This window comes from Parambassis ranga, chromosome 8 (genome assembly GCF_900634625.1).
Source record: "Parambassis ranga chromosome 8, fParRan2.1, whole genome shotgun sequence".
NCBI lineage: Eukaryota > Metazoa > Chordata > Actinopteri > Ambassidae > Parambassis > Parambassis ranga.
Window position 1 is genome coordinate 7,906,866 of NC_041029.1, and position 21,666 is coordinate 7,928,531.

General features: G+C 40.6%; 2 protein-coding genes and 1 non-coding gene across 3 annotated transcripts; 2 read left to right on the top strand and 1 right to left on the bottom strand.

The window, feature by feature from the left end:
- Positions 1–1,860: 1,860 nt before the first annotated feature.
- Positions 1,861–9,454, bottom strand: LOC114439304 (polycomb protein suz12-B-like). The gene is made up of 16 exons (XM_028411153.1): positions 8,759–9,454; positions 8,054–8,100; positions 7,856–7,920; positions 6,193–6,261; positions 5,978–6,027; positions 5,809–5,894; positions 5,433–5,679; positions 4,999–5,101; positions 4,802–4,907; positions 4,463–4,637; positions 4,289–4,377; positions 3,966–4,109; positions 3,667–3,824; positions 3,388–3,586; positions 3,101–3,180; positions 1,861–2,894 (listed from the first exon to the last, which is right to left on the bottom strand). The coding sequence occupies exons 1-16, from the start codon at positions 8,928–8,930 to the stop codon at positions 2,453–2,455; spliced, it is 2,232 nt and encodes a 743-aa protein (XP_028266954.1). The 5' UTR covers positions 8,931–9,454; the 3' UTR covers positions 1,861–2,452.
- A 6,326-nt stretch (positions 9,455–15,780) lies between these two features.
- On the top strand, positions 15,781–15,852 carry trnat-cgu (transfer RNA threonine (anticodon CGU)). Its single transcript has one exon. It is a non-coding gene; the product is annotated as a tRNA-Thr (tRNA).
- An 860-nt stretch (positions 15,853–16,712) lies between these two features.
- tsen54 (TSEN54 tRNA splicing endonuclease subunit) lies at positions 16,713–20,380 on the top strand. Its single transcript, XM_028412464.1, has 12 exons — positions 16,713–16,790; positions 17,263–17,421; positions 17,638–17,701; positions 17,807–17,890; positions 17,974–18,072; positions 18,154–18,206; positions 18,343–18,450; positions 18,600–19,035; positions 19,135–19,270; positions 19,366–19,426; positions 19,724–19,837; positions 20,003–20,380. The coding sequence occupies exons 1-12, from the start codon at positions 16,735–16,737 to the stop codon at positions 20,151–20,153; spliced, it is 1,521 nt and encodes a 506-aa protein (XP_028268265.1). The 5' UTR covers positions 16,713–16,734; the 3' UTR covers positions 20,154–20,380.
- Positions 20,381–21,666: the final 1,286 nt, after the last annotated feature.

Genomic DNA, 21,666 nt, shown 5'->3' on the forward strand with positions numbered 1-21,666 from the left:
CACCAGGGGGCAGTCATTTCAGTGTTGCAAACGTTTTCAATCTCATGTCGGTTGTAATTTAGTGAATGAGGTTAGGTATGGGAACCTCTGCGCATGTAACCGGATTTGTGAGAATCTGCCTCACAAGGTGTGACATCTGCAAATGTCAGTATTCACATTATGTTTTCATAACAAATTGATTATAATTAATAAAAAAATCAACTTCATGTAATTATAAGCTCCCAGTGTTTTGTAAATGTAAGATATTTAAAGAAGTGCACAGCCTTAATGCTATTACAGAATTGTTCTGTTTAATAGAAAACCACTCGCCTTTCACGTTCATAATGTCAAGAGGGTTTTACATTATTGTTGAAGAAACGTCTTGTTTTCTTGACATGGCTCCTCCATCTTGTGCAAAATGCTGCTGGTCTTGTAAATGAAAAAAAAAAACCTTCAAACTACAGTGGGTTCTACTGAAACCAAAAAGTGCTCTGCACATCACTCAGAACTGTCACATGTGAACCCAAATGGCTCTGAATACCTGCAGTAAACCAGATTTCTGCAGGCTGGATTTGTCAGCATCAGACTTGTAATCTGACTGATGTAAAGCTTTAAAGAGGCCACGGTACATCAAAAAATCAAACTGATCTCTCAAAATATGTATGTGCCAGTGCAAACAGCTGGCTACATCTGCAGGCTCATACTGCATACAGTCTGTACAAATTTGAACTAAGGCAGCATCATCATCTGGACTGTGTGCTTTTTTTGTCTCACTGTTAAACTTCAGATCATCTGAATGCATCCTGAGTCGGGTGGTCTAGAGATGCAGCCTGAGTCTGCTTTGCAGAAGTCAACTTTTTTAAGTATACCTGTACTTTTTTTTTCCACAAGACAAAAAGTGAGTGAAGAAATCTAACACCAGTGAACTCCCCTTTGGTTTGTAAACTGAGAATCTAACAAAAAAATCATGGATGGTGGTCTGGTTCAAAAACACAATCCAAAACTAATTCCTTACAACTAATCTCACAGAGTCGTATGTACAAAGCAGGCATGGTGAGTGGGCACAGCTGTGCCACAAGGAGAAAGCACCTTGTTCATCTCCACTGGATGTGTCCTTTTTAAGCTCTGCCTCCTTCAACATGCAGTGAATGCTCCTAACCAGTTGCTTGTAAAAAATCTAAATTATTTTGTTCATATTGTCTTAAAACAAAAGCAGCAATTTCTCACTCTAAAGAAACTAAAACCAGCACCTGGATAAACAGCTTAAACATCAGCAACTGCTGGAACAAGGTTAATTACTCAAACAGTTGTTTCATTATGAGCGCGGCCTTCAAAGCTTCATCTTTTTAAAGGGACAGGTAAAAATAGTCACACTTATGTTGCAGTTTTTGCAGATCTGCACTTGAATGTGTGAAGTGGTACATAGTTTATTCATTTGTTGTCCAGGCCTCAGCAGAGCTGCACTGTAGTGAAACACCAGTCAAGTCAGTTTCATAAATTCATACTGGTGTTGAGTATAGTGGTGAGAGTGCTGGCAGTAGAGACTGTTGTAAGATAAGTACAGAGATGCATCCAATTAATTGGGAATTAAACACATCTAGCACCATTAAGAAGTGTGTTGTGTGTGCATGCACACCAAGTCCTCATGTTGTGTTCCAATAAAAACTAAATGTAGAGATTATGAACAGGTACTGTTAGTTAGACCTGGGTACCTGATCAGACACCTGTGACAGTTACACTCAATTACAAAACAAAACCTTTGGTGGAGCTGAGGGTCATTGATTGGTGCTTCACGCTGAGGAAGACTAAAACTATGGAGTGAACACAAAATTAATAACATGGCACATCCAGAGAGCAAAAAACACAGTGTAACCACAGGAATGTAGAATCACTATAAATGAAAAACAGCACAGATAAATCCACCACTTCTAGGAAACCATGCTAGAGGTGTTCATAAACATAGACACCCTCAGTATGAGACAATGGATGTGGAGCAGAAAGTCAGAAAATCTGATTACCACCTTCTTCTTCTACCCAGAAACTGACTTTCAGAATCAGGGCTGTATTTGTGTTCACTCTATAGTTTTGAAGTTAATGAACTTGATAAGCTAGAAATAATGCAGAAACTAGAGCACCTCTGAATCTGATAAATGTACAGAATCAGGACACAACATGGAAAAATAAGCAAGTAATGAAGATTCAAAGCTTCAAGTTTCTTTTTTTAAACATTGACAAGTTCTAAAACAACACACACCTCTAAACTGTCTTGTGTGGAAAAAATCCCAAACAACTTACTCAAGATAATTAAAGGTCCTTTTGTTTACGATGTCACCCGCCTTTGAAAAATGATCCCTGCAGTAACCTGTGTTTGTGGTGAACACCTGTTTGTCTGTCGCCTTTTTGTCAATTCTGGCTTTCGGCATTACTTTTCCCAAATGAAAGTCCTGTTTGGAGACCTTCTATGATGGAACCGTCATTTTAAGACCAAGTCACACCCGGGCAGTTTCTGCTTGGTGTGCAGTTTTTCAATCTCCGCTCCTCTCCTCCCCTGATCCAACTGGTCTGGATTCTCTGGGCAGCCGTTTGTAGTCTGATCTTTACAGGCTTTGTAATCAGAAGGATCTAGATCAGGATCAGGGTCTAGCTCTGGCTGGGACTCCACAGCTGTTTCCCAGTCCTCCTCCTCTTCCTCCTCCTCGTCCTCCCTGTCTCTGTTTTTCTGATTGGTCTGGCTCTGGATGAGGCGGAGCCGGGCCATGGCTTGGTCGATGGTCAGCGTGCTGATCAGGTTGAAGTCATGCATGCTGATCAGGTGCAGTAGGAAGTTGCGGCACAAGTTTTGTTTGATTATAAGGGTGTCGTGACGCTCGGCAAACAGCAGGCAGGCCTCGTTCATCTGGTTGTCTGCAATGAAGCTGGAAGGAAAACAGATAAATATAAACATCTAAACCAAATATGAACACGCCGGGTGTCTTCTGGGTTTTTTTTTTTTTTTTTTATTTAAGAGCTGAAGTCAGAAAATAGAAGTTTCATCAAGACAGATTCAACATTTTCTCCAGACAAACGCTTTGTGCTCTGTGGTAAGCAAAATGAACACTATAGGTATGCTACAAATACACACCCATGCTTCATGACGTGCAGATTCCACAGCTTCATGATCTCCTTCTCTCCCTCGTTCACGTCAGTGAACTCCTCGATTTGCTGCAGTGAGAGTAGTCAGCGTTAGACAGGGTTACTGTCTTTGTGTTGTGTGGCTCAGATGTAGCCTTTAGTTTTTGTTGTGGGTCAAGTAACAAAAAAAGATATGTTTTACATACAATGTAAACCTATGCAAATGTATCTAATCACTGTATATTTTCAGCAAAAAAACCCAATATGATCAGCTCAATTCATTCAGCTGTAACTAACCGTAACCGTCTTCTCTTTGAGCCAGTCAGGATCTCTTTCATCTTCGCTGTCCACTTCCATCTCTTGAGGCCTTAGCGGTACGCAGCTGTCACTGTGGAAGTAGAGGCGATTGTGTCCACTGATGTACGTCCGCTGTTGCTCCCTTTCTCCATCCTCTAACTCCAAAAACTCAGAGAGACTTGGCTTTGTTCTCTTGGGTCTGAGAAGAGAAGATGGCAGAGAAATTTCTGGCACCATAAAAAAAATAAGATAAAATATGAGAGGGAATGTCAGTGATACCTGCAAACCAGGATGTGGGTGACAGCGGTCCTTTTGACCGGGCCGTTTCTGCTGAAGGCGAAGCCTGGCTGGCTGTGGATGTCCTGAGGGTTTCCTGCATAGGAACCATCGTAACACTCATTGATGGAGACCTCGATCTTTGCTCCTTTAGGATGAGGCTGACGAAGACCATAAAGACAATAAATGTAATACAAATGTCAAACTGACGAACACAAAGTTTTTAAGGTACACAAGTGAATGTAATACTAATTTTCCTTATTCTACCCTCACTCATAAAGTTATCTTGTTGCTATTCTCACCACATAGTTGAAGATGAAGCGGGAGTGCGACAGTTTGAGGTGTTTGAGCAGACTGTACAGCTTCCGGCAGTTGAGAGTGCACCAAGGACAGTGGACGTCATCTCTAGCCTCAGTCTGCTGCCGTGTGTTATGGTTGTATTGGAACTAGAGAGGGGGGAAGAAGCAGAGACAATAAATCAATATATCCTCAGCGTTTAAGTGAATAAGACGATATTTATAACGGGACCATTCAAGATTGTTTGATCCTCAATGTTCTGGGCTTTGTTTACATTTAGCCTGAAGTACAGTTTCTAGCAAGTGAAGATGTGAGGTGAGACTCTGACCTGGTAAAAGATTCGTAGTTTCTGTCGAGGTTCAGCAGCGATTTGTTCTCTTCTGGTTTGTATATCTGCATTTATGGATTCTTTGACAGCTGCAGTACAACAACACATATTAATCATTGCTGCCTGATCAATAATACAGTATAGGTTTATGCCTAATTTGTTTGTTTTGCTAACCCAGTGTGTGTGTGGCCCTCAGGGTGCTGGGTCTGCTGTCCTGGTTGGTCTCAGAGTTCCTGGTGGCCAGAGGTTTGGCTACAGGTGCAGTGGAACGATCAGAGGAGTCGTTGGTCCAGCGCAGAGCGAACTGCAGTGTCGGACCCTGAGAAAAGCTCTCAAATGGAGGCAAATGCTGCAGAAAGACCGATGGTTTTACTACACCAGACTAAAGGTGAATCTAAACGAATGTGTTGTTTTTTTTGTTATCACACAAAACGATTTCACAGCATGGTTTTGTGGAAATACTGTAAACTGCAAATTTACTTGGAATATTTTGCAGTTTTTTTCAATACACACCTTTCCATCCAGGATGGTCTCCCAGGTAGCCCTCTTCTTACTGACAGTGCACTCCTCCATCTCTTGCATGGACACCTCATACTCCCCATCTAACAACTGCAGACGTCTGCACATACACACAAAACCTTTTTCTCACTTTTCCATAATAGTGTGAATATGACACTTCCTGTGTTTCTTAAACATGTGAGCATGTCTACCTGTTTTTATCAAAGACAGTCATCTGAGCCACAAATGTGGTTTCTCCCTCCTCCCTGAGAGAGGAGCTCCTCCTCTTCCTGTTCACCGCTTCCTCTGAAAAATCTAAAATACAGACAGGTGTTTTTCTTCTGCGCAAGACTAAAGACTTTGTGTAGAATTGTGTGTAAAATTTTAGTCATGCAACCGAAATTAATTACTGTCTTTCTTAAAATGTTGGATGTCCATGGAAATCATATAACCATGAGCGTCCCATGACAATGGTCACTTTCACATAAACATCTTGCTGTAATGCTGCTCAGAAGACCCTCTTCTTTAAGCCACCTTTGCGTGTGTAAAATGCACAAATTGTTGTATTTCCGCTCTTTAAACTATCTTTAAAAAAAAAACATGACCAGCAGCCAACTATGTGGCCAACAGCCAGTGCTTTGCTAACCTTTGCTGGGATGATTCTCTCCATTGGTCAGGCCATTTATTTGTGGTCGAGGACATCCGGGTCTTGATACTCTGAAGAGCAGTGAGTAAGACTTGACCATGTGAGAGTTGCTGGGCTCAAACTCACTACTGGGAACCAGCAAGGAGGGAAAGGAGCCCGTCTTGGCCTGGACCCCAGTGCTTGTGTCTGGGTTCAGAGGAACCTGCTTCTTCCCTGTGGGGACCTGCTTTACTGGACAGCTAACATCCTAGTTGGGAACATACATTTTAGATGTATTATTTTTCAGCTATAAATTGTGTAAAACTAAGAAATGACCATGCTTTTTGATGAAAGTCATCTAAAAACTGATTGATGTACCAAGTGAATGATAACACACCTTCCTCTTCTTATGGCAGACTTTGACCAGCAGCACCTCTAGAGATACAGAGTTCTGCTCATTCTCGCTGTCCTGAGATGGTTTTCCTGAAGAAACAAAAACACACCGAAGTGAATGGAAAGCCTCCAAAAAGTAACATCGGACAAACCGCAGAGAAAGACAAACCTACCAGCTTTATGAAAGAAGCCAGTAAAGGTGAGCTGCAGATTAGAGGCCAAGCTGTGAAAAAAACAGAAGAGCCCTTCAGTGTTTTAAGTGTCATTATGTTTGATCAAATATGCAACATGTAGTGTGTTCGAGAAGCGCTGTTAAAAAGAAAGCAGGGCTTTATGTGTCCACAGAGGCAACATCAGCAAACATGTGCCAAATTCTTTCTGGACATACCTGTGAGTCTCCTGTTCCCCTCTCATCTTTTCTACTTTAAACAGCATATTGTCAACCTTGAAGTTTTTCCTGTATATGCAGACAAACAGCAGCAGTTAGCAATCATACAAGCAGATGTCTGTCAACACATACTGTTGGTAAGAGGCAAATTAATTTCTTCAGTAGTTACATAAGGTTCACACTCTAAACATGTCTTCTTTAACTATTATTTTGAAGGTCACTTTTCTCTCAGACAAATCAACTGTATCTGTATTATTTATTAGTGTTAGTACACAGACTATTTCTTTAACTTGGTGCAGCTGTCAAGTCAGTGTGCCCACCTGGCTTAAATAGACGGTGTGGCGGTTAGAGTGCACCCATTAGTACACAGAGTCTGGTGACCTCACATAAATCTAAGTTCTGTCCAACCTGAGCAGGAGTCTAATGAGCCAAAGTAACTGAAAACACCTGTGAGGCTCTACAGGACTCAGAAAAGAACCTTTTACATTTTTAGACTATGTTCAGATTGAATGAAAAACCAAAATGCAGCCCTATTAATCATTTTAAAGAGGCCACTGCATAGAGGGTCTGCTCGCTCAACTTTAACTGCAGAAACAGCACATCAGTGTGCTGCTTTTTACTTCTGTTTAGTCTGTTTAGTTCAAAAGGAAAGCTGCTTCAACGTGCTGCTGACTGGGTACATTTTGCTTTAATTTGCTTACAGTTGAGAAATACCAATAAGAATGGAATAGGCTATGATCTTTCAAAGAGGTGACAAGAGAGAAGTTGCTCAGTCATTTGTTCTGTCACACACAACAAATTTAGGTCACAAAGGTTTATAAAGATACTGAAAATTTGGCTTGTGACACACACTACATACCGTAATTACCATTTTTTAAAATGGTTTCTGACAATATAAATGGACTCTTAATGTCATCTATCAAATTCATTCCCTTTGTCATTTTAATTCATTGTTTTCCACGCTTTAAGAACAGTTACTGGTAAAACTGGTGAAAAATTAGTCACAGGGCATCCATCCCATATCACAAACATTTCATGTGACTAGAGCATGCACAAATAGAACACAAGGTGAAACTGAACTAAGCCGTAGCCAACATGTCACAGCTCACAACTTCAACCTCACACCATGAAAACACTTGATTTTACAGTTGCCAATTTTACTGCCTAACTAGTCCAGAGCAACAAATAAAAGCTATTAAAAGAAGGAAAGTACCAAATGCGTGTAGAGCGCATGACTAAATAGGGACTGATCTATGGCAATGCTTAACAATTACGTTACACAATCGTGTAACACATTATAAGTTTTGATATCCATACAATGATGTCAGTCATTTGACACAAAAAAACACACACACAACCACCTGTTGAGCGTCTTTATGTTAAACCACCCCTTCAGTAGAGACAACCACAAGCAGCCTGTGTATCAGCAGGATCTTTTTTTCTTTTGCAGCGTCTGTATGCAAAGCAGCTTAACTGAAAATGCCTCTCATATCTTAGCTTTAACTGATGTAGGCAGCCTCCACCTACAGCAGCCAACATGTCGGTTAACGTTTACTCATGATAACACTTGGCCTGCTTTCTAAGAGGTAACTACTTAACACCAATCTTCAGTCATTCAGACACACACACACAATATCTGTGAGTCCTTAAATGAAAGTTTTACCTTTTGACATTATTCCTTGAGTTTCTGTGGGACATATAGGTGAGCGTCCTGTGCAAGAATATTGGCTGAAATGTAACAGAAAAGGGGGAAACCAGTTACTCTTTCATGCCTGCATGGCATGAGGTACGGAAAGGTTTCCTCTTATCAGAAATGGTCAAGAGAAACATGTGGCTGCTTTCAAAGAAAGGAAACACTCACAGCAATCAAGTTTCGTGTGCGGAGGAACCGGTAGATTTGGGTTGGTTCTGCAAATAAACATACAGCTGCATCATTAGCACTATATATCACTGTCAGTTAAAGAGAAATATGAATCTTTAACATCAAGTCAAACAAAAAGCATGTTGAGCCGAGTATACCCTGCGGTAAAACAATCATTCATTCACTGACTACACATACTGTCAGTAATCTTTTTAAAATCACAAAACCTTTGTTTCTTTTTAAGTTTCTTTTCGCTACCATTTGACAGCTCAGGCAAAAGCACCAGTTTTTGGTCAGGTAACTTTAAGTTAATCTGCCTGTGACATCTTGTAGATTATAAAATCTACCTAAAAAATATAAATACTGGATAAACTGATTGTACTCCTGTGTTGCTTCGCATTTAAACACATCACTAAATGAAAAAATGCTTTTATCTCCTAACGCCGCTAAGATTGAAACAATGTGTATCTACATGTAAAAGTATGTCACTTCTATAATATATAATTAATGGACACAAGTTCAATTCATAGTGTTCAGTACTGTCTTGGCTTGTCCGTGATCATTTAAGCATAGATACCAGGTCAACTCTACAGCTGTAAAGTGATCTGTTACTCCAGCTATGCAGCCCCGTGGCCAGTATAGAGCTTCCTGTGACCTCAAAATAACTCGAAGACTGATATCTGTAAATATGCAACAGGAACTCACTCTCGAAGGCCTGCAGGAACAACTCATGGTCGGCTTGAACAAGTTGCATGTTGGGCTTCTTGGCTGCAGCCATCACAGCGGAGGACGACTGGTACATCCCGTTTGCTTTTCCTCCAGAACCAAAACCCACTGGGTGACTTCCACCTGAGGAGCTCTGCTTATGTGGGGGCATTTTCAAATTTTAAATAAAGGGTTAAAGAAGCTGCCCCACAACCAAATGTTAAGTGGGTAAAAAAAGAAATTCAGGTCCTTTTCCTTTGTCAAAACAAAAGAGCAGCGCTGGCAGAAAACCAGCCGATCAGGAGAGACACAGTTGATTCCTCATCTTCTTGACGTATTGTAGACGCTTTTATCTTTTATATTCAACATCGATGAATCAACAGTACAACGTTATGGTTTCAGAGGAGGTTTAACAGTTACGGGATCTGGCTTGAAATGCGCGAAACAAGAGAACAGCCTCCGGCAGGCTGACGCGAATCGCTAGCTAACTGGCTAACTTCCTTAGCCAGCTAGCAAATACTCTGTGCTAACCGGCTAGCAGCGTCCGGCCCTCCGACTTCACCAATTTGAAACTTCAAAGCTGCTGATAAACGGCAACCGAGCAAACATATTATGTCTAGGTTTGAGTGGTTTACATGACATTACTTAAACAACACTAACGTTATTTGTAGCCTACCGCTAGTTGGCAACTTGTGTTAGCGGCGCCGGAAAGAAAACAAAATACACACGGACAATCCGGTCTGTATTTTCAACATAAATTCGACTTAAATGGAAAGCAATAAACACCCGTTTCCTTAATCTTTACATTTGAAAAAGGTCATAATTTCGGAAATAAGAGTACGTTTCCAAGCAAACACGTCCTATATGAAACACGTGTATCTCTAAAAATATGAGATATATGAGTTGCATGCTTTTATTTTGATGGCACAATTACCATAACATCCGCCCATCTTAAATAACTTGACCATGAACGTTGCGGCTTCCACTATGACTTATATTAAAAGATCCCGCCTTCGACTAGCAGCAACCAATCACCATGCTTGTTGGGATAAAGTTGACCTCTCATTGGTGGCAATGCTGACCGGTCTCATTGTATGAATTGGAAGCAGACGGAGGCACGTTTGCCGCCTGCTGAATATCAGGCCAGTTCATTTCAAGACCACAAATGTACGTTTTTTGTTTGTTTTAAGTAGACGATCAAGCAGAGCTCAATTTAGATATGTTGCTAAATATTTACAATTCAGCCTAAGACATAAAAATAGTTATTTAAATCAGGTGACAACTGAAAGTTAATAATTATTTTAATTCTGTCCTATTTATTTAAAAATATATAAGTGTTTGATATGACACTGACGCTGTCCGTATGGCTGAAAGATATTAGAAGGAAATAATTTCTTCAGTTAAGCGTGTGGGACAGCACAATTTATTTTTGATTTCCTCTATTAAACCAAACATTTCTGCAGCATGTTTATTTTATTTTAATTATGACTAATGTCATGATCATTGTGTATTTAAGTCTTGTGCTCCCCTTTGTGAGTTTGTCCTGTCTTGTCCTGTGTCTCCAGTGTCTTCAGCATGCACTTTGTCCAGGTTTTGTTCCTTCGATCTTTTGTTTAATACTTTGTTAGTTTTCTTTTCATTTCATTGGTCTGTCTGAATTTGGGTTTTTCCAGAACTTAAACCTAACACCTACCGGTATTTGCATTTCTCCTGCTAGTTTCTCATTTCTTTCATTGTGAGTTAAGACTTCATTAAGTTCCATTAAACTTACAGTGATTTATCCAAACGTTATAGTAAAGCCTTTCCTCTTTATGCCCCACTCCCCCTTACCTATTAAACTTGTGTATTTGTTAACAACAGCAACATTATTGTAGTAAAAGTTCATTGAACCACAGAGAACATTTAGAACTGATGTAGTCAAATCACCTCAAAATCATGATTCCTTCTTGAGTGCACAACCAAAGCAGCTCTCTAAGCTCTCTGTCTGTTCTCACGTTACAGCAGCTTCCATGTGTTCTTGGTTTTTGTGCTTCATCATCCATTTGTTGATGAAGATTCTCGGTCATCCAGGTCATCTTACATAGAGAAGATTAAAGCAGGGCGTCGCCACTCAGCTAGAGTGGTTTGCCTCACCTCGGGTCAATTCAGACCAGCTCTGCTCTCATGCCGTCAGACTTGCAGCCTCCTGGCTGCGTCCTCTAACAGCCAGAGACAATAGAACTGACTCTCCTACGTCTTAGTGGAGACAGAAGAGAATGTCTCCAATGAGACGCAGGAGAGTCTCTGTGTTTCCAACGAGACACAGAGCCTGCTTTGTGTCCAGATGGAACTCCCTGGTTCTATCTGGACACAGAAGTGCCTTTCCGGGCCTTCAGGCTCATTTTGGCTGCTCCCCCCTCCAAAAACAATGAGCTTAAGCTGAGTGGCGGTGTCCTGAACTAACCCTATTGTTGAGATGCAGCCAGTCCAGTGTACACTTCTGCAGGTTGGATCAGAGCTCCTTGTGAAGGAGCTGCTGCCTTCTGAGGCCTCTTTGGGTATTCTGCTGATGCTTGGAGATAACTGACTGGCACAGAGGCAGCACACAACTACTAACCATCCATCCATCCATCAATCTATCTTCCAACTGCTTATCAGGGGTCGGGTCACGGGGCAGCAGTCTAAACAGGCACATCCAGACTTCCCTCTCACCGGACACCTCCTCCAGCTTCTCCAGGGGGATCCCGAGTCGTTCCCAGGCCAGCTGAGACACATAGTCTCTCCACTTCGTCCTGGGTCTTCCCCGGGGTCTCCTCCCGGTGGGACATGCCTGCAACACCTCACCAGCGTCCGAAACACTACCTCAGCTGACTCCTCTCGGGTGACCGACCTCCTTACCCTATCTCTAAGGGAGCGCCCAGCCACCCTTTGACAAAAACTAATTCTGATCTTGTTCTTTTGGTCACTACTCAAACCTCATGACCATAGGTGAGGGTAGGAACATAGATTGACCAGTAAATCATCACCATGATGGACCAGTACAGCTACCGCATTACTGCGGAAGCTGCACCAATCCGCCTGTCCATCTCCTGCTCCATTTTTCCCTCACCTTGAACAAGACACCGAGATACACAAATTCCAGACTCCCTCCGGCCCCTTAAAATTCTGTCCATAAAAATGATCAACAGAACCGGTGACAAAGGGCAGCCCTTCCGGAGTCCAGCATGCACTGGGAAAATGTCTGACTTACTGCCGGCAATGCAAACCAAACTCCTGATCTGGTCATACAGGGACCAGACCACTCTTAAAAGAGGGCCTCGGACCCCATACTGAAGGACCTCCCACAAAATGCCATGAGGGACATGGTCGAACGCCTTCTCCAAATCCACACAACACATGTGGACTGGTTTGGCGAACTCCCATGAACCCTCCAGCACTCTTCAGAGGGTGTAGAGCTGGTCCCGTGTTCTGCAGCCAGGACGAAAACCGCATTGTTCCTACTGGATCCGAAGTTCGACTATAGGCAGAATTCTCCTCTCTAGTACCCTGGTATAGACTTTTCCAGGGAGGCTGAGGAGTGTGATCCCCTATAATTGGAGCACACTCTCCGGTCCCCCTTCTTGAAAAGAGGGACCACCACCCCAGTCTACCAGTCCATCGGCACTGCAGATTGCAAGTTTTCAGCTCTCCCAGCTTTGCCTGGAATTAAAAGTTTTAGCTGCTGAAAATTGTTCTTACCTCTCTGAAGGCTGAAGCTGGAATGAGCTTTGGAGCTCTCTGCAGCTCTATGTGACACACTCACAGGCTTTGATGTGTCATAATAGAACGCCAACATTCTAATTCTGCTGCTGTAATTTAAATTAATTCACAAATCAATATTATCTAAAAAAACTTAATCAATATGTGTGGGTTTAATTAACCAGTCATTTCACTAATGTGCAACAAACACTTGAAGCTCTTAGAAAGCCACACACACACATCATTTCATGTTTAAATGCAAAATTTCCACTTATTGTTGTTCCTATTTAGATTTTCATTGAAGTAATTTAATACTTTAAAGGACAAATAACCAACTTATAATAACATGAGGAATCTTTATTACAGCAAGAGTTGTTTGAATCATTTACAAGCAAAAAGCCAGACTGTGACAGTGGCTCTATAAAGGACATGTTTAATGGGAAAATGTCTTGTGTCCCCCCCTTACTTTTGGGAGGCACGATGCCACTGTGGTAAATACTTGTTGTTGTAGGAGCCTCCTCTGTAGACGGCATAGAAGCTACGCTAACATTTACATACTGACTAGTCCTGCAGCAATAAGGCCACATTGCCATTCCATTTCCATCTTGAGTTAAAGCCAGTCTGATAATCTCAACAGCCATCTCTAATTTATAAAAGAGAAACAATGCAGAACTTTCTTGCCGTTTTGAATTTAACACGTCAGTAAAAAAAAACACCAGTTGCACAGGAACAATTATGAAGAAGAACAGCTTGGAACTTAATTTCTGATTCAAACATATTCCCTTTTATTGTATCCATGGTAGTGGTTTGGCTTAGTAAAATATACATTTATGTATACAGTACAACACCTGAAAAAAGCAGGAACAGTAATGCATGTATTCAATCAGTACTTGATTAACAGACTTGAAACAGGCTGAGAAAAATTTGGATTAATTAAACACACACAACCTACATTTGAGCATTAGAAACACTAAATAAATACACAAACCTTTACCTTGCTTCTCCTAAAATAAAAACACATACAGGATGCATTAATACCCAGTGTTTGCGGTGTTTATTCCCCTTATCCTTTGACGGTAATCTTTGCTTTGACTACAGTGCAACACCAGACCAGCTTTGTAACCTAATACAGGCATCTGATACATGATGGTTTATGTATTGAATCCAAATTTGTATGACCCAGTATCATATTAAAAGTAAGGAACACAGTGATTATTTTTTAGCGTCACTATTGTATTACCCAGTAATAAGTAAAACGTAACCTAAAGCTGGACCTCTCTGTGTTTTAAAGTAAATGGCAGAAGCTCAGGGGGTTTTTCCTTCAAGTTTGGCAAAAAAGTGCAAAGTTGGCTTGAGAAGCTGTAATCATTTTGAAAATGGACAACGGTTAATGGACGGTTTCAGTCTGGTTTAACATTTAAAAACAGCAACAGACAGGGAGGCCGACCAAACACCCATGACCCTACGACCCCGCTCAGACGTGTGTAATCCATTTTTTCTCAATCTGAACAGCACAAATCCAGTTAAAGCTGGATTGATTTCAGAGGAGGTGGATCTAGCTGGATTCGCTGAAATCTGGCTAAAGTCTGAACGCAAATGTGGCTAGCAAATCCTGGTAGCGACGGCATACTTCAGGGTCAGGGACAGTATCCGGGTTGCGTACAAAAGCCGCCTGTAAACATCCGTCAAACTATGAAAGCTTTGCACAGAGTTTATTTTTCACATGGCTACAAAGGAATAAACTGTGTTTTGGACCGAAAAAAAAAGAATGAACAAAATGAAAGAAACCACACCACACTGTGTGCACCCTGTCTGGCTTAAAAGCTATCCGGATTCAATCCCACTCTAGCTGGATTGACTTTTCCCAGTCTGAACGGGGTCAAAAAGTACCAAACATGTTGTTTTTGTAGCTTGCTTTCATATTCCCATTGGTGCATCTGACTTCATGTGGGACATTCTGTCATTTTTTTAAAACATGCTGGATCAATTGATTTAGCAAAACTGTCACTCTGATCCAACATCAGGATTTAAGCTACTGTGGAACAGAAACGCTCAGAACTACAAGGCTTTAGTGTTTTCTCAAAAGTATGTACGTCATGAGCAGGATGAGGCCTGCGGACAGGCCCGCAATCACAAATTGATGTATAGAGAGTACGTTCTCCAGTGTGTGGATCCTCTCCTCCATGGCACTGGTGTGGAAGTAGTCATAGATGCCAGCCCCAATGCTCCACAGCACCCACACAGCATCTACCACCAGAGGCATAGTGATGCGGGCAGGAAGGCTCAGCTGAAGGTCAGACAGGTTGGACTGGAAAGACTGGAAGAATTTTACAAATTTTAAAAACAGGTCAACAATGTCGGTATTCTGAAATGAAAATGGAAATTTCCAACCAGGTTTGAATTGTGTATATATACACACAATCCAAACCTGTATATATATATCTATCTATATATATATATATAGATATATATATATATAATTACATATGTTAAATGCATATATCAGTTCCTGACAAAAACAGAAGAGCAAGATCCTCACAGTGAAACTCCACCCAGCACTGAGAACTACATAGTTCTTACGGTCTACAGACTTTCTTATTTAAAACAGCATGAATCTGCCAATGTACATGTTTATGATTGTTGATCTATCTACAGAGTGGCACTGTATTATCTGTTGGAGACTTTAAGACTGCATACAATACGTTGAGATTGTTGTGCAACATTGCACAATTCTGTACATTATTCACAACTGCCACCTTATTGATTTATTTTCTGAAACTATTTTAAATGTATACAACATGCAAAAAGCAAAGAACACAGTTATCATGTATACAGATAATATGCTAGCATGCTAATGCTTTAGCTATGGGCTTGTCCCCTCTAAACTAGCAAGCTCTGACTTTTCACTGGACGTAAATACTTACAGCATTAGCTACTTCTGCAGTTCACGAGGTGCGGACAATCCTTCCACCATCCCGTGTATGTACATGCGACCTTCACATCATCGTATTGCCTCTGCAGCTGTTATGTTTCAAGGAAAGATTGAAATCCCATCTGCTGTGAGATACTACTTCCGGGTGTGCTCTCTCTGTCCTCTCGCGTGTTCATCAACTGAGATACGCCAAACTGACTTCACTTACTGTTAAAATGCAGTGAATAAAACATACCCATCGCATCTTACAATAGCATATCACATAATTCATCATTCATTTTGTGCGCCGACTCTAAAATACTATCAAAAATTGTTAAAAAATCCAGGAGAAGGCGTCTTCGAGTACCCTTGACACGCAAGTTTTATATTACCAGGCGCGGTGGCCAAGTGGTAAGGCGTCGGTCTCGTAAACCGAAGATCGCGGGTTCGAACCCCGTCCGTGCCTGCGTTGCGAAACACTACTGAAGGTTTTTTATTACATTTGTTCGATCAGTTAATCGTTAGATTAATTCAGTATTACGGGTGGAACAGCATCCACTCTCCATCCATCCTCTGTCCTTTAGTACAGGTTCACGGGAATGACACAGCAGTTAAATTAAAATGAAGCCTATAATACGTCTATATATATATAAATATATATATATATTTGGAAGCATAAATAATTATAATTCTAGTTGCTAGTTAACCATTAACGTACAAAGTAAAAAAGTTGCTATGTTGGTAAAAACACAAGATTGAGCCCTTCCACTGGATACGGTTATGTCAGTGACACCATTTTTTTCCTAGTATGAATTCAGCTTCTTTATTGAAAAATATTACATTCATCAGGATCATATTAAAAAAAACATTGATAGTGCTGTCCTGACTTTTATAAATTTGTACTTTCAACATTAATATTGCTTTGAATTTTTGTCACTGCTAACTCAAAAACTGTCCTCACAAACCATATACAAATAAAAGTATTTAGATTTTTATTTACTAATACTTATGCAATGGCTTACGATTAGACAAGTGTTTAGACAAGATTTCATGTTATTGGTGTCCATAGGGCACACAACCTGAACTTTAGACAAATCAGCACACTATGGCCAGTTGACAAGAAGAAGAATCAAGAATATATTATAAATGTGTTTAAGTTTAGGTGAGATAATGTTGGCACAGAAAGTAAAAAATGCTTGACACCCTGCTGACAGTGGGACATTTATAAGATAGCTAGATAGATGTACTGTATTGATCCAAAACTGTGAGCCCTCTGTCGGTCATGTTTTGTAACCGCTGACCTGGCGGTCACTAGGACCCAGAGCAGGAGGACTGCGGATGGACCAATATGGCGGACCAAAATAAGACAGACACCGAGGGGAAATTCTACAGTGAAATATTAAGGTGCTTTGTTATCATTTGATAATTATCAGTAAGTCTATCAGCAGGGTAGTAGTATGTTTCTCCCCTAGAGGTTGTTTGTTAACGCTTTATTGTTGCTGGAACTTTCGAACGGGGGTTGTGCACATGGTGGTTCTTTTTATGCTAACTGCTAGCAAAGTTATGGAGTTCTCACCCAGGTACATGCACAGTGCACACATAGCTTAGATTGATACATAAAACATTCGGGGAACTTCTTAGTGTGTTATTTACAAATGTGCACTAGAAACATGTCTTATACGTGTATTTGCCTGTCTGTCGCCCCCTGCTGGGTATTTGGTTAAATTGAGGGGCTGTATTAGGTGCCACCTAACTCAGTATATGTTTTCAACTAGGTCTGGGCAAGGTCCTGTAGCAGTTAGTCATGAGCTTATGATGTACAGTGGATGGCACTGTAACCAGTTGTGCTATTATATGCCTTTATTTAAAATTGCAGTCCGTCTGAGCTGTTTGCAGCTCGGTCCAGAAGCCACAAGATTCCAGTCAAAGGACAGAAAGAGTTCTTTCCTGACAACTCTGAGGAGCAGCGGCAGCGGCTGGAACAGAGTCTGAATGAACACTGGAGCCTCATATCAGAGGAACGGGTGGAGAGGCTGTGAGTAGATGAAGTGTCCATCCATATTCCAGTACTAAAGTACCAAAAGTATAATCTGCTGTTTATAATTTAGCCAGAGATTACAGAAGTAGTAATATCGAACACACATTCATCAGGCCAATACAAACAAATACCACAGTTATGTTGAAAGAGATGTTCTACAAACTTTTTTTGTTGCTGTTTTTATACTTTTGTACTGCCTTTATTTTATGGTAGAGGAAACCTCGTGAAGGCCTTGTGGATTCCAAGTGAGCAGATTGTGGAGCTTCAATCTCCAGCAGTACGTACTGTCATTACACACCCCGGGACAACCTGGCAGCTTCTAACACTTCTGTTTATTTTTATTGAAATATCTTACAAATTCAAGATCTTTGTTTGTTCACAGGGAAAGTTCTGGCAGACGATGGGCTTCTCTGCAAATGGCAAGCAGTGTCTGCTCCCTGAGGAGGCACTCTACCTAATGGAGTGTGTGAGTGACAGATAAAACCTGTAATTAATGGGTCCCTCTATAACACAATGTGATCTGTAAGCACTGTTAATATATGTGAACAGGGAAACCTGCAGGTGTTTTATAAGGACCTACCGCTTTCCATCCAGGATGGGTACGAGAGATTTCTCTGCTCAGACACAGTGGGCCTTCAGCAGTATCAGGTACAGCTGTTGGTCCAACACATATTCTTTAAGGTGTAACACACTATCAGACCGGTCTAACAACTGTTTTTCAATGCTAAGGTGTATGGGCATTTGAAGAGACTCGGCTATGTGGTGCACAGATTTGATCCCAGGTAACACAGCACTATGTTCACACAGGATTAGAAGTGCACTCTGGCAATAAAACAGAAGATAATAAAGATAGTGTTTTAATATTAAAGTGTTGCTTATGACACAGGAGAATGAATCTTGTCAAAACGTTTCTTACAGCTCTGAACCATCATCCTATGCGAGGAAGCTGAACCTACCTCAGTCACGTGACAAAGCAGGGAGACAGCTGAAGAGAAAACGCAGCCCCAGCCCCAGCTTGACATCTAGGTAAACCTGGGGCACAGTATTGACTGCCACTGTGGAGTATGATGATTGAATTCACAGAGTTTTATTTTACTTTACTCCTCATAAAAAGTAAACATTGCCAGGGTGTAACAGAAGAGACTATATAAACATACATTTTGTTCTCTCTGTAGTCGTGCCGAAGCACAAGATGAATCCACCACTGAGAAAATGGAGGTAGAAGATAAATACAGCCATGTAGGTGAAGAGGATAAAAAGCTTCCTGCCTCTCCATTGACTCCCCCCACAAGTTCATCAGATGTAAGCAGAGGCCAGACCTGGTGGATGACAGATATTCCCAGGGACAGAGAATCACATCAAGCCTCCACCACTGGTTCCTCATGCTGGGACTTCAGTGCCATCTCCTTCCCTGATCTGGGCTCCAGCAGTACCCTCTCTGGTTGCCTGGACCCTCCAGACCCTTTGCTGCTGCCCGGGGGTTTTACTGTCGGGGTCTGTGATGTTGCCTCCTGGAGGCAGAAAATTAACCAGCGGGAGGTGAAGATGTCCTCAAAGGAGCAGATGAGGGAGGAGGAAAAGAGGAGGCAGGGAAGGGATGTCGACAAAGAGGTTTGAACACAGTAAAATCTAATGACATGAAAATATTATCTGGGGAATAATGGTTTACTTTAAAGCATTATTTGTGATCACATTTTTCATTTGCTAAAGGTTCAGCAGTGCAGAAACTGGGCTGAGTATCAGAAGCTGATGGTGAGAAGGCAGGAACAGTGTGAAGGCCGTCCAGCACATTTGTGGAATACGGAGGTCACCCCATTACATGATCCAACACAACCAATCTCCACTGGTGAGATCACATAAAATGAATTCACTTACATTAATGTGTTTGTTTATTTTAACCTGCACTAAACAGTTGTATTTCATTTTGATTCTTTATTCCAGGGGAGCTGTTGGATAAAATCAGTGTGATTAAATCTACACATTTGCTTGAGGGAGCATCCAGGTATCACATGTTTATTACTGCTGAGTTCATGTCCAGATATGCAGTAGGGAAGTAATAGAGTATGCACATGAATAAAATAAAATAATGTTTGTGTGTTTTCATCCTTATTTCACAATGAAAAAACAACAAATCTTAGTGACCGGTGAAGAAAATATTTTTTTATTATTTTTATTTGATTTTTTTTAAATCAAGCTCATCTCACAGCACAAAAAATATATACTGTGGGTGATGCATTGTACTCTGATGGAGAGTGCATCATTCAGGAGATATTGATGTCCTTCTGCATTGTTTACTTAGGTTAAAACGTTCAGATGAGTGGAGGATTTGTTTCAATGTTTACCAACCTGATACGGTGGCAGACTTCAAGAAGAGCAACCCGGGGAAACCTTATTCCCGCATGTGTGTGTGCAGGTAAAACTTAAAACACACAAAAACTTGCCTGGGGGGTGTTTCCATAGGACAGGCGACAAGTAAATAATCTGTTAATTATTTTTTAAGAATCATTTGGTTTGTATTAACACATGCACCATTTGTGCAGCTTGTAATGCACCAATTCTAATTTGGCATGTGTCTCAGTTTTAGTGGTCCCGTGCCAGACTTGAGGGACATCAAACAGCTGGCTCTCCAGAGTGGCAACGCCCCAGTTGTGTTTGCTGTGGTGGACTATGGAGACATTTCCTTCTACACTTTCAAGGACTTCCAGCTGCCCACTGATGTGTTCCCCTGAGACACATTCAGATGATATTTTAAATAAATCTGTATCAGCTGGACTGGCTGCATATGTGGAAAGATTGTTTTATGTGCCTGTTTGGATATTATATAATTTAAAGAGTTTGTTGTGCCAAAATTGTTTCACTGTGTGTTGTTTGATGTTTCAATAGACTTTGGGACAAACATACTATTATTATTATTATCATCATTATATTTTTTTCCTGCATATTGTATTCAACTAAGAAAAAAGACAGTATCAGTTGATGGTGTGTACAAAATAATTTTGCATCCAAAAAAAGTTATTTGGCAACAAACTGAGTTGTATTTATTAATACTGTATGTTTTTATTTTTTAAGATAGACTTGTGTGTGCTGTTAGCACTGTAATAACACAAAATATGTATCTTTACAAAAACAAAAAAAATGGAAAAAAACCTTGATCACTAATCTTTCTGATTTGTGGAAATCAATTTTTACAAATTAGTTTCCTAAGGAGTCTCTTTTCCAAAAACTAAATGAATACAAACAATACAACAATACTTCAATCTATCACATGTCTGTGTCTTATCACACTCGTCCAGTAGATGTAAGTCACAAAATGGTTTTAATTTAAATCTAAGTATAACCACAGAAGTATCGAGAACAGACCCACTCCCACTTGTTGTCACACTCAGACCTGCTGTTTGCTTCAGCTTGTTACACTTTGACAGTACAATTAATGACATCCAGCGTGGACATTACAGGACACTGGCTGAAATCATCGTTGTCTTGTATTTCACACGTTAACACGTCCTGATTTACATTTGATGGATTAGATCAGAGATCCAGATGGTGTTTTTAGATTGTGGAAATAGTTGCCAGTTACACTGATGTCCCCGAGGTTCAGACCTCTGTATTTTTTCTGAGGTGGATATAATATAATTGTGTAATAATTACTCTGCTTAGGTGCTGCAAAGATCTTCTATAATGCTGATGTCCCACTTTTTTCTGATTGCTTGCGTCACTGTGTGTTTGTGGAAGGGTAAATGATTGGAGGAGTGAGACCTCTTATCATTAATGCTACCTTATTGGACAGACAGCTGAAAGCTGCGGGCAGAGAGAGAGAACTTTAGTGCCGGCTTCATAAGTTCAAGCAAGCATAAAAGGGGATGGATTAATAAAACATATATATTAATAATATATGTTCTTAGAGTTAAATTTTTGAACTTATTTTTTGGCATTGTGGCTGTAAAATTCTTTTCATGTCACAGCTTTGATGTAAAACTAAATATTTATTTTCGGTCTGCGTGCTCTGCCTGTGTAACACAGTTACACAAGACAAAGAGCCACACAAACATGCATGAATAACTGCACTGCAACACAGCGGTTTCTAAGATGATGCACATATCTTTTTTCACATTTAAAATATAATATATATATATATATGTGTGTAAATATATATTTTTTAAAAGGAACAAAAATGAGCGGATGTTTTGTATTTAAACATCAAATGATGTGTCTGAACAGTGTGTTTGTGTGGCGGCTTTCTAA